The sequence below is a fragment of the Lutra lutra genome, chromosome 14, assembly GCF_902655055.1.
Source record: "Lutra lutra chromosome 14, mLutLut1.2, whole genome shotgun sequence".
In the NCBI taxonomy this organism is placed as follows: Eukaryota; Metazoa; Chordata; class Mammalia; order Carnivora; family Mustelidae; genus Lutra; species Lutra lutra.
The window spans coordinates 82,738,901-82,759,639 of record NC_062291.1 but is presented as its reverse complement, the minus strand read 5'-3'; the positions used below and the strand labels follow the sequence as shown (position 1 = coordinate 82,759,639).

The window sequence follows — 20,739 nt, the reverse complement described above, 5'->3', positions numbered from 1 at the left end:
CTGCTCTTGAGGGTTCATGCATTGCATTCCCTGAAATTATATTTTCTTCCACTTGCCATAGAATGTACAACTTAGTTTATCAATCTGTTTCTGTTTTATTAAAGTGACTACAAAATGACTACCCATTACTTTCTTAACAAGAAAGAAAATTTCCTGATATTCATGGTTTTTCACCACCCCATTTGGAACAATAATTCAAGTAAAATGTGGCTTTGGGGGTTATGACGATACCTCAAACAAATGCTGTCTTTACAAAAAGGTGGGCAACAGTTCACTTTGTAAATGTTGGAGGTAAAATAACTATATTATTTTTCTAGGGAAGATTGGCAATAATCTCTTTAGAGTTCAGTTTTTGCTGGATCTTAACTGTTGCTCGGATTATCTAAATAGAGCACGTAAATAAGCCAAGTTAATATTTTAGCAAATTGTATTAACTTTGCTTTTACTCAAATACTAGTTTTTAGAATATCCTCTGGTAAAACCAAACAAAACAATAATGAAAAGCACTGAATGACATTCTGATAAAAAGCTTGATTTACAAGTATATATGTGGGCAGTGATAGGTTATTATGATATATAAGTATTGATTGAGTTTGGGTGATCTTCCCGTATATAAGTCTACAAAAATGTCAATTACCAGTGGAATGTAGAATTCTTAAATTAATTGTTCAGGGTTGGTTATTCCAGCCATATTTGGTATGAACAGATAATTGAGTTAAAAGTGAATCATTTTTAAAATTTGAGTGTTTTTAAAAAGCCAACTGATGTAATTTGATTAAAATCAAAACAGAGTCTACTGGTTAGAAGTCTGGACATAGGAGTCTTTTAAAATGGATTCTGAACTTTTATCTTGTTCAAGAAAGATTTTAAGTAGATCCTGGAGGATGTGCTTTGGGGAGCTCTGACCCCATTTAAAGCAGACTACAGGCTAACCTTCCCAAAGTCCTAGTAACGATAAGCCCATTGTTTCAGTTAGAGTATCACATGCCTGGGAGATAAAGTTTACATATTAAATATTTGACTGTAAGGCCACATGGGTGATTACAACCATGTTTTTCAGAAATTCTCAAATGTCTTTCTTTTCATAAGAGAGCTGCGCTCTCACTCTCTGTTCTGTTTAATGGTATTTCTTCCAGACCACCCCTGCCTGACCTCTCCCTTAACCTCAAGTATTCCTTCAGCCCACGGTGTCTCACCGTGAGGGGTTCTTTGATGCAGCCAGGGAGCGGTATGGCACAGTGTGGTTAGGCATACTCTGTACACTTAACTGGGGTTAAGCTGAGATCAGACTGCTTGACTTCAAGCACCTGCTCTCCCACAGATGAGCTATTAGAAGCTGGATGAATTAACTAAACCTCCAAAGGCTTAAATTTCCTCATTTGAAAAATGGAAATAATAAAGTAAACCCTCATGGGGTCTTTAAGAGTTTAAATGAAATAATCCATACGAAGTGTTTAAGTACATAGAGCATCTGGCACCCAGGAAGCACACTCTGTAAAGGCTAATTGGCGGAATTACCATCATTACCATTGTTGTTACCAGTTCAACTTTAGTAGCCGTAAGAACCATGCTTCTCGAGTTGCGATCTGCAGGCCAGTTCCAGTCCACACAGTTACTGGTTCAGTGAGGTAAGGGGCTTGCGCCAGGACGTAGACTGTGGCTCTAATCATACTGTTGCACTGAGCTGACATTTTTTAATAGCAAGACTTCTTCAATGAAGGAAGCAATGAGTTGATTTACATTCAGTGCAAGCTCTTTATGTTGCCACAAATAAGCATTTTGAGTGGAATTGGCATGGAATGTTGGACCTGTGATCCTGTTCTCTAAAAAATAATAGCCCTTTATCCTGAAGACTGTTATTATTCACTTGTGATGCCTCATTAACCTCTGTTCTAAACATTATAATTATGGGTTACAGGGATATTGTTTATTAGTTGAGCAAATATTTATTGGTCACATGGTCTGTGCAAAACCCTGTATCTCACTTTGTAGAAGTTGTAAAGATGGCTCGGAAATGTATCTTGACTTTAGGAAGCGTGTGGTGAACGTAGAGCAAGAGGACAAAGTGAAAATCTGAATAAATGTGTTGAGTGCATGTAGCAAGTGTTTGCATTAGTCCCATAGTTTGGTTCCAAAAACTCCAGATAGACAGATGTCTCCTTTCTCTAAGCTGCTCCCATAAATGTCCAGAATTAATATTTTTTGTTTTTCAGGACTTACACTGTCATAGTAGAGATCAGAGTTCACTTTATTGAGGGTAGCATTTCTCCTGGGAGATTGGAAAATCTGTAACACTAGGGAATAACTGAGTTTGGGGATACAAATGACAAAAGTACAACTTTTTAATATTAGTATTTACAGAAGACTCATCCTTGGAGGTTTTTTTTCTTTTTTAGGTTACTAATTCTGTTTGAACCTGTGTATAAATATTTAATATTAAATAATTTACTGCCATGTAGAATATGAGGAGACATTAAATAGATACTAAGATATTTGTAAAGTTTCAATACAAATTACCACTGATTCTTCAAGAAAAAAATTATTTGGCCAAATAATGTCAACCCAGTTTTGGGTGTCCTATAAAAAGAATGATTTTTTTTTAAAGGCAAGATATGTGTGTGTGTGTGTGTTCCCTTTTCCCCCAGAACCCTTTCCCTAAAGAGTGGAGGTAAAAAGGGAGGGGCTGTGAATCAGATCATAGAACAGACTATTTTCACAGACCTATCAGAAAATGATTTAAAATGCTCAAGTCAAGAAATGTTATTTAGTTTTCATAAGTCTTAAGAATTTTTGTGTATGAAAATGATTTTTTGCCCAGCCTGGTAAGCCAGCTCCAAACCCCACTACGCTTTATCCTGCCGTTTGCCTTGAAATGTTACCAGCGCTCCTAAAACTTGTCTCACTAAGGACTTAAAGAACATTGTAAGTTTTAGTATTAAAAAATACTGTAACATATCAAATCTAATAGGAGAATTGTAAAAAGAAGCAAAAAAGTAAAAAAAAAAAATAAGAATTTTGATCAGAAAATGACCGGGCACGTTAGACCCATGGCATTTACAATAAAACATAGTCTCTTTTGCATACCGTCATTGGTGACCTGGCCCTGTCCACTCTGCGAGTCCGTCTGTACCAGAGCCTTTCTCTCTCCTTTCATGTACCAGCCACCTCTTCCTTCTTCTAGTTATTCGACCATGAGACTAAGTCCACGTGTCATAGACGATCTCTGTTCCACAACACCCCACTCCCAAGTTTGGCCTCGCTGGACAGTACGCTCTGGGAGGACAGGACCCAGACCTGGCTGCTCTCTCTGTGGCACTGGCCCGTTCGCAGGGTAGCTACTTAGTGGGCGCTCAGGTCCTGGCTGAGTAAGTAAACGGAAGACCAGCAGTGTAGGCATGGAAGATGTTAGTCTTAAAAGTGGAAAATCCCCAAAGAACAGAAAGTGATTCAGTCATTAGCTCTGCAGCCTCTAATTACTAATTAAGCACCCACGATATTCGGGCTCAGACTGTGGCACATACCAAAGAGGGAATCACTCCAATAACAGTCTAAGCAGAGACCAAACCATGGGGCGAGGATAATAGGTAATACAGGTAGTTGAGTGGTTCCCTGGTATGAAAGGACGTTGTTTTGTCTGTATCAATTATGGAAGGTCGGCGGCCTGGGGCAAGCATGGTCCGTGCCTCCCAACAGATCTCGGGGCAGCTCTGGTGGTTTCTGCCCTATAACTCTGCTGAAAGACAGGGTGAACTGTGGTTTGGGTGTCGTCTTCAAGGCCAACCAAGAACCTGTACAAATATTTCAGTTTTGGAATCTGGGAATTCCCCCAGAAGTTCAGGCCAGAGCCTTTAGGAATAACAGGAGTCTGTCCTCTTGTTCATGAAAGGGGACACAGAGTCACAGAAATCCTGAAGCATAGTGACAGTAGGTCATCACCAGCATCTTGGTATGAAGTAAAAGGGAAAGGGGAAGAACTGAATCCTAAGGAGTTTGAGAAAACCTCGACACTGACGCAATGTAAGGCAGACTTGGAAAAGTTGAGTAAAAATCTCTCTGAACTGCCAACATCATCCATTCAACAAAGATTTGCTGAATGCGGAGTGTGGGCCAGGCTCTGTTGTAGACAGCAGTGAGCAGAAGAGACACAAATCCCTGCCTCGTGGTGCTCGCCTTCTGGTGGAGGACACCAACCAGAAGCAAGGTCAAGAGGTAAAATATATACTTTGTTGGCCCATGGTGAGTGTCAAGGGGAAAGAACAAAGCAGGAAAAGAGGCTAGGAAGTGGGTCTGGGTTGTGGGGGGTGTGGGTCAAAGTGTAGACAGGGTGGCTGATAAGCCCTCACTGGGTTGACTTTTTTTTTTTAAGATTTTTTTTTTTTTTATTTGACAGAGAGAGACACAGCGAGAGAGGGAACACAAGCAGGGGGAGTGACAGATGGGGAAGCAGGCTTCGGCTGAGCAGGGAGCCTGATGTGGGGCTCGATCCCAGGACCCTGGGATCATGGCCTGAGCTGAAGGCAGATGCTTAACGACTGAGCCACCCCAGCTGACATTTGATAAAAACCTTTAGAGGAAAGGGAGCTAGCCATTGGGACACCTGAGGCAAGGACATTTCAGACAGAGGAGCAGGCGCGAAGTCCCCTGCTGGGGCGTCCAAGGAACACCTAGGGGACCGCGGCGGCTAGAAGTGTGAGGAGCAAGGGAGTGTTGGAAATGAGGCCAGAGCCGTGCCAGGTCCAGAGCCTCCGAGCTTGCTGATCCTGTTAAGGTTTGGGGTTTTCCCTGGAGTGAGATGAGATGGGAAGCCAGTAGAGACTTGTGAGCAGGGGACACACGAGCTGAATAACAGGGTCACTGTGACTGGGTTGAGAAGAGACTGTATGGCTAAGAGTAAATCAGAAGGCCAGGCAGGTGGCTACTGCCATGACCCAGGGGACTGGCTGCTCCCAGTGGTGCTCAATGTATTTTGAAAGTAGAGCTGACATCATCAGTTCGTTTTCTGTTGCTCCTGTAATAAACCACCACAGAGTGAGTGGTTATTTTTTCTTTTACAGTTGTGTAGGGTAGAAGTCCGTCCTGATTCCCACTGGGTTAAGATCGAAGATTGGCAGGCCTGTGTTCCTTTCCGGAGACTCGAGGAGAGAATCCATTTCCTTGTCTTTTCAGCTTTTAGAGGCCACCCACATCATTCCTTGGCTCATGGCCCTTCCTCCACCTTCAAAGCCGACAGCACTGCATCCGTGTGACTGTAACTGGGAATGGTTGTCTGATTTCAGGGCTCTTAAGATTAGATTGGACTCACCAGGATAGTCTCCCTAGCCGGAGGGCTTTAACTTGGTGACGTCCTCGGGCCCTTCTGGCCTTCAAAGTACACATTCCCAGGTTCCGGGGATGAGGACATGCAAGTCTCTGTAGGCTGTTATTCTGCCTACTGCCATCGAAGGGTCAGATGTGGGATTTGAGGGCAAGAAGAAATCAAGAATAATTTCAAATTTTTGGGTCTGAGCAATTGAAAGAAAGGAAGTCATTGACGTGGGAGGACCAGGTTTGTGGCTTCAGGGTAAATATCAGGGGGTCAGTTTAGGACATGCTAAGTTTGAAATACCTGTTGTATAGCCAAGTTGGACGTGACGAGTTAGTAGTAGAACACAGGAGACCAAGTTCAGGAGCGAGGTGGACAGCACACGCAGGTGGGAGTCCTCCTCACGTGGATGGCACCAAAGCCGTGACACCGCAGGAGACCACACAGGCCCCATTCCATCTCCACAGAGTCCTCACATTGTACATTTGAGAACTTAATAGGTGTGAAGAATGTATTTTTAGTAAACTGAACATGGAGAAAAATGCAGAAGAGGAACATTGAACAGCGAAACCTAATCCAGAGTTTCTCAGGACAAATTTCACGATCTTGGTTTACTTAATTCCTTGCAAACTTTACCTTTTCTGTGAACTGTGTTTCTAGAATTAACTGCACCAGAACCGAGGATTGCAATGACTGAGACATAGCTCCTCTTACATCAACTTCTGATTCTTTCCTGTTGAGGTATTTTCATCTTACATTGGATCTGTATTGTTTTTCATAAATGCTTGTTTAAAAGTTGTAATAGACTCACTTCAAAGGGCAGTCCTTGACAAATGATGCAGTCTACAATTTATATGTAAGAAAGCTTTGAAAAGGAGCAAATACCAGTCTTCCAGATCCTTGTAGAGGACTGTAGCTGATAACTACTAACAGAACAATTTTTATTAAATTTGGATTTGAGGAGCATGTCACCTACTGTATTCGTTTTCCCTCACTGGTACTACTAAATTTGCCAAAGGCCAAACCTTGGATCTCTTGTATGTATTTAATTACCTCTAAGAAAATACTGACATGGGTCAAGCCAGTAGCCAAATAAATGCGGAAAGGCGTTGTCTATCATGAAAACTCCGCCGCTGCCCCCTCCAAATCTGGGCCTCAAACTACCAAGCAACAGAAAGTCCCTCTGAGTGGTGAACATAGATCGTCACAAACTTCATAGCGCTTGCTGGATTCAATAGAGAGCCCTTTGAGGGCTCCACCTTTACAAGTATTTCTGTCCAAAAGCCTAACTGGTTTCTAACATGCTGGGTAGGAAAGCGGGTCAGAAAAGCAGAGAAGGGCCCCACCAGGTAAGTACGCTGACCACAAGGGTGCATGGGTATCGAATCCCTGCAGAAACGCGGGGCTTCAGACCAGTCTGGCCTTTGATCCCTGGACACTTCGGGGAAGTCTGAGGACATCGTTCTGTTTGGGAAACTGACGTAATGGTGACCCTGAGTCACGAAGAGAAAGTTAGATTGTTTTAGTAGGCAGAGGTCTGGTTATCTGTTGCTGCCAACACCAACACCCAGGAACGTAGTAGCTTCCAGAAGCCATGATCATGGGTTCCCTCTCACGGTTCTCTGGGTTGACGGGGCGGCTGTGGGTGCTGCTTTCGCTGGGGGTTGTATTGGCTGGGCCTGTGATCATCTGGAGACTTGACCTGGCTACGACCATCTTCCGTGGCTTACTCACATGGCATGTGTGTGCTTTCTGCCAGTGGAAGCCTGGCTTAGGTCTCTTCCCAGTGGCCTTTCCATGTGGCTTGGGCGTTTCCCAGAATGACAGCTGGCTTCAAGAGGGAGTGTTTCAGGCATGTGGATGCCTTGGAAGTGGTTCGTCGTCACTTCACTGCATTCTTTTGATGGTAGTGATTCACAGGGCCAGCTCAGCGAAGGGGAGAGGAAGTAGACTCCACCTCTCAGGGGAGCAGTGGCAGAGCACTGGCAGCCATCTTTAACCCAGCGGAACAGAGAAGTAGGTGATGGAGCCGTACTTTGTAGGTGTGGTGAGGGGGCCGGGTGACCGTTCCATCTCTGGAAAGATGACTGCTCAGAAAACTCAAGTCTTTCTTGATGGTTCAAAGTGGTCGATACTTAATAAATAAGATTTTACTTTAATTACAAGATTATTGACCTTTAGGGAGTATCATAAAACTAAGAGAAACATATCAAGGATGTTTATTTGGTAAAAATAGTAACTGTGTGGGGCACCTGGGTGGCTCAGTGGGTTAAATAAAGCCTCTGCCTTCTGCTCGGGTCATGATCCCAGGGTCCTGGGATCGAGCCCCGCATCGGGCTCTCTGCTCAGCAGGGAGCCTGCTTCTTCCTCTCTCTCTCTCTCTCCCTGCTTCTCTGCCTACTTGTGATCTCTGCGTATCAAATAAATAAATAAAATCTTAAAAAAAATAGTAACTGTTTTTTTAGGTAAAACGGTTCAGAAATAGTACCTAGGGCAATCATTGATCATAATTAACAGCAATTTAATTTACATGTAGAATGAGAACCTCTAGAAGGGATTCTAATCAGAATAAAGGAAAAATGGAATGTAAAACCAAACGTTAACTTCTCAAGCAGTGGAATTTTCTGATTCGTAAATACTGTCTTAAAGTCACCTTGTTTTGTGATCCCAAGCCAGAGTGTTCCTTGGAGCTGCTCTGTAGAGCTGGTCTCACCCGTAGGAACGTTCGTCTACACCACTCTAATTTTGAAACAACTTTCAGAATGAATTTTGAAGAACTCTCCCTTTGAGGTGTTAAACATCCTTTCTCCCACCCCTTTGATTATTACTTTCTCCCTCTCTTGGCGTATTTGTGTGTGTTTGTAAAGTATTGGTCCTGACCTAAGAGTATCCTTAATGTGTGTTATTAACTGAAGTCCTGAGGAGGCGCCCAGCAAGTGTTTCTTGAGTGTTTCCCTGGAGCCTCGCTTGACTAGTGAAGAAGCCTTTTTTATTACCTGGGTGAGGAGCTAGCCTGGGAGCCCACTAACCATCTAAAGCAATAGTTGTGGTAAACGAGGTCCTGTAAAAAGAGTAATTTGACAATATCATTCGTTACAAATTACGGTTTGCTCTTTTTTCCTTGAGTTTCTCTGTATTTTTAGTTTTGACCTGGCCAATGTGAAAAGGGGTTTATTTCCGGCAATATTGATTGGACTTAAAAAAATCACTCTGGATGGAAAGATCACTTACCTGACACATAGGGAATAAGTTACCGACCTCGTTTAAATTTGCCCTTGCTTGGGTAATTTCTTTTCTTCATTTAAAATATTTTCAGGGCGCCTGGGTGGCTCAGTCAATTAAGCATCTGCCTTCAACTCAGGTCATGATCTTGGGGTCCTGGAATCCTCGAGTCCAATGTTGGGCTCCCTGCTCAGCAGAGAGTCTGTTTCTCCCTCTCCTTCTGCCCCCTCCCCCCAACTCATTCTTTTTCTCTCTCAAATAGATAAATGAAATCTTAAAAAAAAAAATGTTTTCTTCTACTGCTACTTGAATCAGGTATTTTGGGATCAAGGTCCTAGAATCTCAAGAAATATGCTTGAGGCTTCTGCTTGATTAAACAAAGACCTTATAACTCAAAGCAAGCTATAGCCTCAGAGGGAAAAATAAATAAATAAATCCACTTCCCTCTGGTTGTGGGTTACCTGTGAGTTACCTGTCACTGTGGACTGGCATAAGCAAATCTAAATGAAGTTTTTAAAAATACTCTCCTTTAAGCTAGAGGATTTCTTAATTAAAACAAAATAGACTGTCTTGTAACCAGTGTTAGGGCAGGATGCACTGAGTCCTCACGGTGTCCCCCAGTAACAGGATCCAGCGTCTCTCTCACAGTGGGGCTAGAGACCATGTGCTGGAGCCTCGCAGCCACCACGTCCCCGGCTCACTGTTGGGGCCTGTGCTCGAGGTCAGGCCTAGAGCACCAGGTCCAGTGTGCAGCCGTCCCCAAGCCGGCCAGGAGAAGACGGCAGCTGACCGCACTTGAAGAGCTAGGCTGGCTCCTCAAAGACGAAGCAGAAAGCACAGGCAGTAACCAGTTTGCAGAAGAAAAAAAAAAAAAACGGTTAACGCTTTCGTTTTGAACGCCTGTGCTTTTGCTTTTGGACATCTTGTTTGGGTACCTGATTTTCCTTCTTTTTTTTATTTGTGTGTTTTAGGGCGGTGTACGGACGGTCACTGAACGTGCAGAAGAGCGTGTCCGGGCACCGTAGGTCACACAGCAGAGAGGCCCGGGTGCGGATGCGGGGAGCCCAGCTGGCTGAGACTCTGCACTGACGTCTCGGCGATCGGGACGTCCCAGCGAGCGACCGCAGACTCTCGGCCCGGTGCGCGGCGCGCTGCTGTCGGAGCACAGCGCCCGGAGGATGCCGGCTGCTTAAGCTCGCCCTCGGACAAGATGGAAGAGGCAGAACTGGAATGCCCGGACTCCGCCTCAGAAAAACGCTATTTCCCCGAGTCCCTGGATTCCAGTGATGGGGATGAGGAGGGGATTTTGGCTTGTGAGGATTTGGAACTCAATCCTTTCGATGGATTGCCATATTCATCACGTTATTACAAACTTCTAAAAGAGAGGGAAGATCTTCCAATATGGAAAGAAAAATACTCCTTTATGGAGAATCTGCTTCAGAATCAAATTGTGATCGTTTCAGGAGATGCTAAGTGTGGCAAGAGCTCCCAGGTGAGTAGCCGTTGGGAAACACCATTTGCTTGAGGCGTTGTACTTTTTCCTTATTTAAGTATAATGTCGGAGCATAGCATTCCGTTTTAATAATGTTATCTAAACCAACCAACCAAACAAACAAAAAAAGCTCTAATAATTCAAGCACAACAGTTAAATTACCTGGTTTAATTTATTAAAGCCAGCTGATGACAGTTAATTACACCCGTGTGGATATCGTGTTTAGTGTACCAGTACATTTTCTCTAGACTAGTAGATAAAAACCCATTCAAATTATTTCATGGCTCATATTCCATTTGAAAAGATGCGATAGGTGTTATTTGCCTGCCACAGATTTGGGGACTAGTTGTCATGTTTATGTGCCCAGCAGTCTGACAATGGAGGTGTTTGGTCATGCGTGCTTCTTGGCGAAGCTGGGTAAATTACAGAAATTCAACAGCACAGAAAATTGTTATTTTCCAGACTATAAGAAATAAGTGAGTGGGCAAATATCATCCTGGCCCAAGATCCTACATTTTGGGGTCCAGTATGGAGGATAGAATGAGGGTAGATGGTTAATGAAAACGTATGGTTCAGGCTGTTCTGACACCTGAACTAGATTTGATTTTAGTAGTATCTGTATTTTGCCTTTAAATTCCAACGCAAGCAGTATTTTGATTACAAAATTCATGTATGGATTCTTGGAATGTAAGAATTAGAATAGACTATAAAGATACTCTGACAGAACGCCTTCATTTCTCAGATGATGAAACTGGCCCAGAGGGATTTGATAATTTGTCTAATGTCACACAACTTCCTGAGCTGGGAGTACAAGAATACTTTCTACTGTGCATTGCTACTTTTCAGGTTGTTTGTTACCTCTGAGGCTTACTTGTTCTAACTTGAAGAGAGGAGAGATGGACAATAGGTGGTTTTTCTTTAACTTAGAGCTGCCCATGTGGAGTGTTTGCAGTTACAATTACAATTGTAATTGTTGTAATTGTTGCAGTGAGTTACTGTTACAACTAATGCTTTTGGTTTCTCAGCAAGAAGCTACTGTTGAAAACTGAATGGGTATAATATTCCTTCCTTTCTGTGGACAAACAGCAAGTTAAAACATTATTTGAAATTGTTACTTTGCAATAATTCAGACTTAGGAAAAGTTGCAAAAGTAGGACAAAGATTTTCCATATGTTTTTCAACCAACTTTCTTAAACGTTAATATTTTACATGTGCTTTATCGTTCTCTCTTTCCATGCACACAAAGACATACAGACGTGCACAGTGTTTATCGTGAACCCTTTAAAAGTTAATGATTGGATGCCCTTTGCCTCCAAATACTTCAAATATTTACTAAAAACAGGGCATAGCCACACTGTAATTATTAAAGTCGGGAATGTAGAATTGACATTTCCTGATTACCTAATGTACAGACATTCAATTTCATCACTTTTCCTACTAATGTCCTTTATAATACAAGTATTTTTCTGGTCTAGAACCCAATCCAAATTACATTGTATGTAATTGCCACTTCTCTTTCCTCACCTCTCATCTGAAACAGCTGCTGTTTTTTTCTCGTCCTTCATGACCTTGACACTTGAAGAGTACGGCTAGGTGTTTTGTATGACATCCCTCAGTTTGAGCCTGTCTGACATTTCCTTTGGATTAGATTCCAGTTAAAGCATTTGTGGCAGGAAGACCGCGCAGGTGCTGTGGTGTCCTCCTCCGTGCCTCCTATCAGGAGGCCTAATAAGATTTCTGCCCTGATGTTAATTATATTTGGTAACTTGGTAAGGTTCTCATACCTGCTGCCTACTTGAAGAAATAAGACACTATTTTTCTCCGAGGCTGTCTGTGTGTCCCTTCCCCATACTCTACACTCTTTCCTCCACAAAGTAACTTGTATTAATCATTTCTTGCTTTTCTTTATAGCTTTACCATGTGTTTTGGTTAAAAACGCTGTTATTTTAGTTAGCCAGTTTTTCACTATTAAATGAACATATTATGTTCTTCTGAGACCAGCTTGTCTTGCGCAGGTGTTACTGACAGTCAGACATAATAATGATGCTCTAACTTGGGGCTCACCTGGGGGCCTTCCAAAACCCACTTGCTGCCCCCCCCAACCCTGCCTCAGTTTTTAATCCAATAGGTGGGGAGAGGAGGGCTCGCCGGGGTAACAGACCCACGGGTGATGCTAATGGTGGTGGTCTGGAAACCATGGATGAGCCTGATGCTTTACAGCTGGGCTTCCTTTGTTTTTTTTTTTTTTTATGGTGTCCCGTTGTGTGAATATAGTTTATATATCCGTTCGCTTGGTGATGGGCCCTTGGGTTGCTTCCAGGGTTTGGCTATTCCAACAGTGCTGTAATGAGCATTTTGTGGTGTTGTTTCTTTTTTTTAAGTGGGCTCCATGTTCAGCCTTGAGCCCAAAGCCAGGCTCCAGCTCACAACCCTGAGATCAAGACCCGAGCTGAAATTAAGACTCGGGTGCTTAACTGACCCAGCTGCCCGGGTGCCCCATGATGAGCACTTTTGTATAAGTCTCCTGTTAAATCTTTTCAAGAGTTTTTAAACAATGGAGTAAAAAAAAAATCAGTGTTTCACTGTTAAAAACATATAAAAAGATACGGGGAGGTACTTCAAGACTGTAAAGTGCGCTTCTCAATATGCGTTTGCCTACTAGTTTTAGCATCCTTAGATCATTCTTTGACATGATTACGTTGGGGGTAACCAAACTGGTGATTTTCCTAATTCTGACGTTCCTTTTACATTTAATATTTGGAATTCTTCTGAAAAACCAAACTTCCTCTTTGTTATTTACCTGTTCATTTATTTCAATGTGGGCTCATGCATTCTTTCTTTATTCTATGGATTATAATCCATTACTAAGCCCATTTGTTTTGTTGCTCAAATTGTCCCTGATGTGGCCTGTGGGCACCCGTTCAGGATGATTCCGTGTCCTTCCGACGTGTCCCGTGGTTCCTGAGCTCATCTTTGCTCTTTCCTCGTAAGACCTTAGAGGCTCTACCCATGTCTCAAGAAATGGCCATTTTTCTCAAGGAGCCCTGGTTCCATTTAGTGGAGAATTGTACTTAGAAACCAAGATGGGGACACTAAGTGGCATTGCCATTGGCTTGTCATTGCTTCCAGGCCTTGTCCTTTAACATAGCAGGGAAGTAAATATTGGGGGGAGGGGTTACAGCTACCCCCACCAGCCACCTCTAACTCTGCTTCTCTATCTCTGGCTCTTTCTGTTTCTCTTTCTTATGTATTTCTCTCTCTCTCTTTCTCTCTGTGTATATATATATATATATATACATATATATATATATATATGCATATATATATATATATATATATATTTGTTTGTTTTTATTTCTCTGTGTCTTAAAAACCACGAATTCATGCTGATGCCTCTGGTTCCAGTTCCACACCACAGGGTTCATTCTTTGTGCCTGTTTCCCATGTCTAACTCCCTTCTCTAACTGTGGGAAACCTGTCACTCATTATTTGCAGTGGCTTGGCTTGTTCGGTCTTAGAATACATGCTCATCATGTAGTTTCAGAATTGCTAACCCACACTTTTGGTTAAAAAAAAATTACGTGCTCCCTGAGTTTTCTTTTAGAACTTGTGATCTTTTAGGGCAAGAATTATCATACATTTATAATATGTTATAACTGGCAATGCTTTCTCCTGTCATCTTTGACTTTTCAACCATTTTCACAAATAATGCTTGTTTTCTATTAGTTGGGAAGTCAGTGTGTATCTACAGGGTGGCAGAAATCAAAATAGTCCTCAAATGATGGGAAAATGGGCCAGTTCTAAACTAATTTAAATATTGGGAGCATTGGTTGTTTTCTCAATTCTGGAAACAACCTGGTTATTTTTTACAGAGCTTCCAGGACTGTCTTGTTCCTCAGAGTTCAAGCCTTTCAAAGAAAAGTTTGTCTTTAGACCCAAGCCTTCTAAGGAGGACCACAGACATTTCATAGGATCCTAAAAGTTTCATCTCTCTTTGGTCTAGCTGGCATTTTGTGCCTGCCGTGGGGAAAATAGGACAACCTTTCATATATTTATAGAGGCTTTTCCTATTGCCTTTTTTGGGGGTAGCTTTATTTTAAAAAAGCCTGAAAGAGAATGAAATATTTTTAGAGCTGTCTGTTTTATTTGCTTCTCCTTCTCTAGCTTTTGTCTGGAAATTTCCCAGGAGACGGATGGGTTAGGGAGGTGGCTAAGCGCGCTGCACTTGAGATCGCACCTAAAGTAAGAAGCTGTACGGTTTAGAACATCTGCCCCCTGTTAACTGAGTAAACGTGCCAACCATGTTCCCTGCTGCGGGATTCTGTGTTCACTCCGTGTCAAGATACATACAAATTAAGATAGCCAGGGCCGTGGGACATGAAATTCAGAAGGGGACCCACTCCTCAGTAATGTAGCCTGACCTAGGATTTCACCTGGGGTGGCCTCAGGAGCAAGCTCAGGCACAGGCACTTTGCAGGGTGTTTTTGTGGGGAGTCAGACCTTTGGGTGAATCCGGTCTTGAAGGTTCCTTTCAACCTTTGGATTCCGTGGTTCTGGCACTGGAATAAGAGTGAGAGACCAGAGCCTCGGCACTGGCTGCAGCCCCCATGGTTCTAGAAAGCAGAAGAGGAACCAGGCTGGCACGGACAGAGGAGTGATGGAAAACAAGGGCTTGGGGGACTTTGGGACTCGGACGTGTTAACAGGCATAGCCTCGTGTCTCACAGATGACTTTTTGTCTCGCTTCACTTGTGCACCTGTCCACTCAGTGAGCTGAGACCGTCGGTGGCGGTGGGTGCAAGGACAGGGAGTTCTACACGGATATAACTCATGTGGCTGTCCTCTGGCCCCAGGGGCAGCCGAGGGCCCGCACACAGACCCGGCCTCCATGGCTGCTCTCCCGGATCTGGCCCCGCAGCCCCCCCCCCCCCCCCCCCCCCCCCGAGAGCCCTGGGCCCAGCCTCCGGCCTCTGGGCCTGTTGCCCAGAGAATGGAGCATCTTTGCTTCACTTTGAATTCATACAACTTGTAGAACTCTAGCCTCTAATTAAAGTTGATGAAGCCTCGGGATGCCTGGGTGGCTCAGTTGGTTAAGCCGCTGCCTTTGGCTCAGGTCATGATCCCAGGGTCCTGGGATCGAGTCCCGCATAAGGCTCCTTGTCCAGCAGGGAGCCTGCTTTTTCTCTCTGCCTCTGCCTGCGACTCTGCCTGCTTGTGCTCTCTCTCTGACAACTAAAAAAAAAAAAAAAAAATCTTTAAAGTTGATGAAGCCTTGATGTAGATCAGATTCTGGTTCCTCAGAGGACTCTTCTTACTGACTCTCATGCCGCAAGTGGGCCAGTGTCCTGGTGATCTGCTGTCTGGAAGCAGATAAGAGCCGGGGCCGCACGGTCTCGCTGTGCACTCTCACACTGATTGCCTTGCACACCCCGGAGGCAGCCGAGCTGGGCTTTGTGACAGCAGAGTAGCGTGCTTCAGGCTTTAACACACTTGGCACAACACACAGTCTAGGAAATGGCATTTAAAAAATGGGTTGAGGGAGGGGCGCCTGGGTGGCTCAGTCAGTTAAGCATCTGCCTCTGGCCCAGGTCATGATCTCAGGGTCTTGGGATCGAGCTCCTGTCAGGCTCGCTGCTCAGCGAAGAGCCGCTTCTCCCCCTCCTTCTGCCTGGCCCTCCACTCATGCTTGCTCGTTCACTCTCTCAAATAAATAAATAAAATCATTTTTTAAAAAGAAGAAAAAAATGGGTCGAAGGAGTTTAAAACAATTGTAAGGTGAGTTCCAAATGAAAATATTTGCAGTTGTTTTTTCTAGTAGGGAGAGTTTCTAGACCAAACGTACAAATTCGGGGGTTGTCTGTTGCCCAGACTCCCAGATAAACATGTAAGTGGGTTTATTTTTCTCTTGAGTCAAAAGAGCAGTTTCTGCTCTTCCCTAAGCAGCCCAAGGTGACCTCTGAAAATGGTTCGCTGTCCACTTGACCCAGAAAACCCTACGAGATCATGCAAATCAAGAGGTTCAAATCTTCGCTTTCACTTGAAGAACACACGTGAAGCTGCCCAAGCCATCAAGGGTATGAGATCTGATAAGCCACCAGGTATCTGAAGGACGTCACTTTGCAGGAGCGGTGCGTCCCTGCAGTGGTGGGAGTTGGTGGGTGTGCCCAGGCCAGACAGTGAGGCTGTGTACAGGGTCAGGGGCCCCAGAAGAGTGTTGAATTTTTTACTGCACGTGTTTGGAAATGCAGAGTCATGCTGAACATAAGGGTTGAGAAGTCAGTTCTCTGGCCGTTGAGCACATGCAGGCAAACAGAGCCCCCCGAGATGCAGCCCGGAACTTACAGGGCTCATGGTCATGTCAGCCCACACATGAGCTCTCCCTGCCACGCTGAGCGATCCTGCCCAAAGACGATCGGATTGTCCCTAAACCAGAAGAGGAGGTTGCACAGAAGAAAAAGCTATCCCTGAGGAAACTGAAGAAACAAAAACTTGCAGTCCGGGAGTAAATTCTGCTGAGAATAAATGCCCCCACCCCAAAAAAAACAACTTGTTTCCTATTTTGTTCACCAGATTGTACAACTTTTGCTAAGTTCTTTTTTTTTTTTAAGATTTTATTTATTTAATTTTTTTTCTTGACACAGAGCACAAGTCGGGGGAGCAGGAGAGGAAGAAGCCGCCTCCCTGCTGAGCAGGGAGCCTAATGCAGGGCTCTATCCTAGGACCCTGGGATCATGACCTGAGCCTAAAGCAGACGCTTAACCAACTGAGCCATCCAGGTGCCCCTATTGCTAAGTTCTGAAGTGTTGTTTAAGGCACAAGGTGGCCTAGAATTCGGTGTATCTCTCTGGGAAGAGTAAAGCCAAATGAATTAGAGAAAGATGTAGGTATTTAAGCTCTCCAGGTTCTTGTAGTGCCAACTTATAATATGTTCTGGATGCCAGGGGGCAGGGGACCATCTTCTAGGAGAGACTGTGGAGGGCAGAATGAATTCTCAAAAAGGCATGTAACTCCTTGGCGAGAGGCTAAGGCATATTGGGACAAAGAAAAAGCCGCTCCCAGAGGAGACTCAGAATCAGGGCACAGAAGGCCCCGGTGTTTATCGTTGGCACCGAGAGTGCAGGCGTGCCCTGTGACTCTGTAATCCTCGTCCCTGGAAATGACCAAATGTCCACATTTCTAGCAGTCGCTGAATCATGCTTTTTCCAGCTGATACTTTGCGTTTGCTAGGGTATCACACTTGACAATGGGCCTGAGCTGGCTTCGAGTGATTCAGGAGGTGCTTAAGCCGGAGGAATTGTACTGAGCAGGACAGATGAGTTCATATTTCCTTTCCCGTGGCGTGTGCGTCGCTCACCGCTGCTGTCCGTGTGTAGCTGTTTCCGCAGGCCGGTGCGTCCTGGGCAGCCAAGGCCGCCCTCAGCGGGCTCTCGGAAATGAGCTGTGGCTTGTGCTCCGCTCGTCATTGGCTGTGTCAGCAGGCATCCCCCGTTAAGCACAGTAGGCGTGTGGCCAGTCTTTCCCCAGTTGCTTTAACAGATACAATTTAGAAGAGCTCTTCCCACTTCTGAAGTAATTTTTTTTGCCTCGTAAGTGAAATAATTTGCTCAGTTGTGGAAGGGGGCAAAAAAGGGCAATGAGGACTGTTGGATTGTTAGATTTATTGCACTGCCGGGCCTATATGATATTTATGCCATTATAAATGCAGTGTAATAATCTAATCGTGCAGCATTTGTCTCAATGAGTAGATCGAAGAAAAGAAATGCAGGCCAAATCCCAATCAGTAGCTTGGGAACGTGGCCCGCGATTGTTTGAATCCCGTAGCATTCCAGACTTCGAAAGCCAGCCGTCCTGGATCGCAGAACAAAGACTGTGCGGAGTATTCTCAGGTGCTGTAGGCAAACTGGGTGCCCTGATTTCAGCAGCAGCTCTACGTCTGTAAAGCGGTGCGGTGCTCATCACGGTGTTGGGTCCACACCGCCGTTCGGCTAGAAAGTGTGGTTAGAAATGTTGGCGGCTGAGTCTCGAGGCTTCCTTTGCCACCTTTGTAGGAAGGTGCTCAGAAGCGCCTGGACACCTGCCGCGTGGCGGGCATCATGCTGGACACACAGCCAGAGGGTTGGACCGGTTCGGGCTGGGCTGCCACTGGCAGTAGGACTTGGGCAAGGCACTCATATAGAGTGTGGCCAACGTGCCTTCCAGAGATTTCCTCCGGCTCTGAAATCCCGTGACTCCTCTGCCCGCCTCCTTGCTCCCGCCTGCTTGTCAGCTGCTCTCAGGCTCGCTGCCCCTGGGCCTGCTCCCTGCACAGACCGGCCAGACACCGTCCTCACCGCCGGAGGCTGAAGGTCGCCTCTCCCCTCCTAGCGCCTCACTCCCCACAAAAGCACCTTCTGCTGTCTAGCTTCGTTCATTTTATTTTATTTTCCAGTTTTCTGTTCTTGATGGTGATACCGTCACCCTACTATTAGTTAGAAATCATAGAATGTTTGTTTCTTCTTAGGCGTCTTACTCTGCTAGTGAGTACTGCTCATGCTGCCTTTGCAGTTAATGTCCCTTGGTTTTATTACTTCTAAGTTCTGAGTCCAAGCTTTTCCCTTTTCTTCCTTCAGTTATTATTATGATATCCTTAACCTTCCACCCACCCAAATATTTATTATCCCTATTATGTGTCAGGTCCTTTCTTATGTATTGGGGAAAGTATGAACCATACACATTCAGTGTAAGGACTCCCCAGTCTAGTGGGGAGACAAAAATTCAAGCAAATGGTTTAATTTAATTCAATGTATTTATTTTTATCTTATTTTATTTTTATTTATTCATTTGAGAGAGATGGAGAAAGAAAGCACAAGCACGGGGGAGAGGCAGAGGGAGGGGGAGAAGCAGACTCCCCACTGAGCTGGGAGCCCGACATGGGGCTCGATCCCAGGACCTGGAGATCATGACCTGAGCTGAAGGCAGAGATGCTGCTTAACCATCTGAGCCACCCAGGCACCCCTAACGTATTTATTTTTATTTGAGAATCAGAGTGCAAGAGAGAGAGCATGAACAGGGCGGGCGGCAGAGGGAGAAGCAGACTCCCCACTGAGCAGGGAACCTGATTCGGGGCTTGATCCCAAGAGTCCGGGGTCATGACCTGAGCCAAAGGCAGATGCCTAACCTTCTGAGTCACCCAGGTGCCCTTCAAACAAACAGTTTTAATATGGTTTTCACAAGAATGATATTTAAAGTCTTCAGCTAGACACCTAGAGAGTGGACCCTGATAAGAAGGGAATCAGGTTAAAAAGGAAGGGTTTGGCAGGAATTGAAAAATTAGTTGCTAGGAAATGAGGGAGGCAGCAAATTTTATGAGAAAAAATACAGGATTGTATACTCTAATATTGTATATTATTAGATATATACAATATATATAATAGTATATAGTATTAGAGTATACTCTAATATTAAATATGCAAAATATTTTTGTGAAAAGTATAAGGAATTTGTTCACCCATCAAATATTTATTGAGTAAAATTGCTTGAGATTATTTGGTGACTGAAATGGGTCTCTGGTCTCCCAGAGCTCCTAGTCTAACGGGGTGGGCGGACCCCAGGAACAGACCAGCAGCTGCAGGAAGGGTGATTCGTGTATGGCCACTGGCTCGTGCCCTGTGGGATCGCAGTAAGCCTTGTGGAGCAAATTTCCAGGAGCTTAGACTTGAACGGTGACTCGTCCCCTCCACCCCTTTTACAGAGAAGAAACTGAAGCTTAGAGAATTTGTGATTTACAAATAACAAAGTAGTTGGGGCACGTGGCTGGCTCAGTCAGAAGAGCGTGCAACTCTTGATCTCGGGGTCGTGAGTTCGAGCCCCACATTGGGTGAAGAGATTACTAAACAAACAAATAAAAAACGAACTAGTAGCAAGCCAGGCTACTGGAGGTCTGAACTTTGGTCCCTGGAGTGCCTTGTTATTTCCTGCTGTGCCCTGATTCCACATTTTCTGGGTGCAGTACCCTAAACCTTCATCTTTCACAGAACAAAGCGGGTGCTGAATAAATTAATTACTGATTAGTTTTCAACCTGTTAACAAGGCTGACACCTGTCTTAAAATGAAGGAACTACATTTGCACTATTAATCATTGGGGATTAGCATTCTATAGCAGTAATGTTTTGGAGTTAGGATTTCTGGTTGTGTTTATTCTTCAAATTACAGTGAGGATTAAAATCTAAGAGTTCTATGATGGGTATACTAAATAGCAAATCTCAAAATAATTAAACATGTTAAAACTTTTAAGTACCTTAACTCTATTTTAAAAACCCTCTTGGGATGATTTATTTTAAAGACACATGTAACAGAGCATGGCTTACTGACAGAACCTAAGGTTACAGCATACAGATGAAACAAGTACTTTCCACTCCCCTCATTATTGCACAAATAAACTTAACAAAGCCAATTGGTCTATAGTACATTTTCAGTAAAAGGATTTTTTAATATAAATGACTCAACAGCAGCCTTGGAATTGACTCTTTCCAAATATGGATGGATTGGTTGACTAGCTCAGTGAGCCTATTTTACATTGTGTTTAGATGATGAATACTGATGTGTTTTAGCTTCTGTTACCAGGGAAGTGAGTAGGCTTATCCAGTTATTTTGTTACGATCATTTGGGTTTAAATGTGCATGCTTTAATTTGGAGTCACTATTTTTCATTGAGAGGCTATTTAATATTTACATTGCTTAAAACAT

General features: G+C 44.1%; 1 protein-coding gene across 3 annotated transcripts in view; it reads left to right on the top strand.

The window, feature by feature from the left end:
- Positions 1–20,739, top strand: part of DHX32 (DEAH-box helicase 32 (putative)) — a 57,209-nt gene that overhangs the window by 9,364 nt on the left and 27,106 nt on the right. For all 3 annotated transcript variants that reach the window (XM_047702942.1, XM_047702941.1, XM_047702943.1), the window contains exon 2: positions 9,496–10,016. In XM_047702942.1, the coding sequence (XP_047558898.1) occupies positions 9,735–10,016 (282 nt within the window). In that variant the 5' untranslated portion in view covers positions 9,496–9,734. The remainder of the gene's footprint in view (positions 1–9,495; positions 10,017–20,739) is intronic.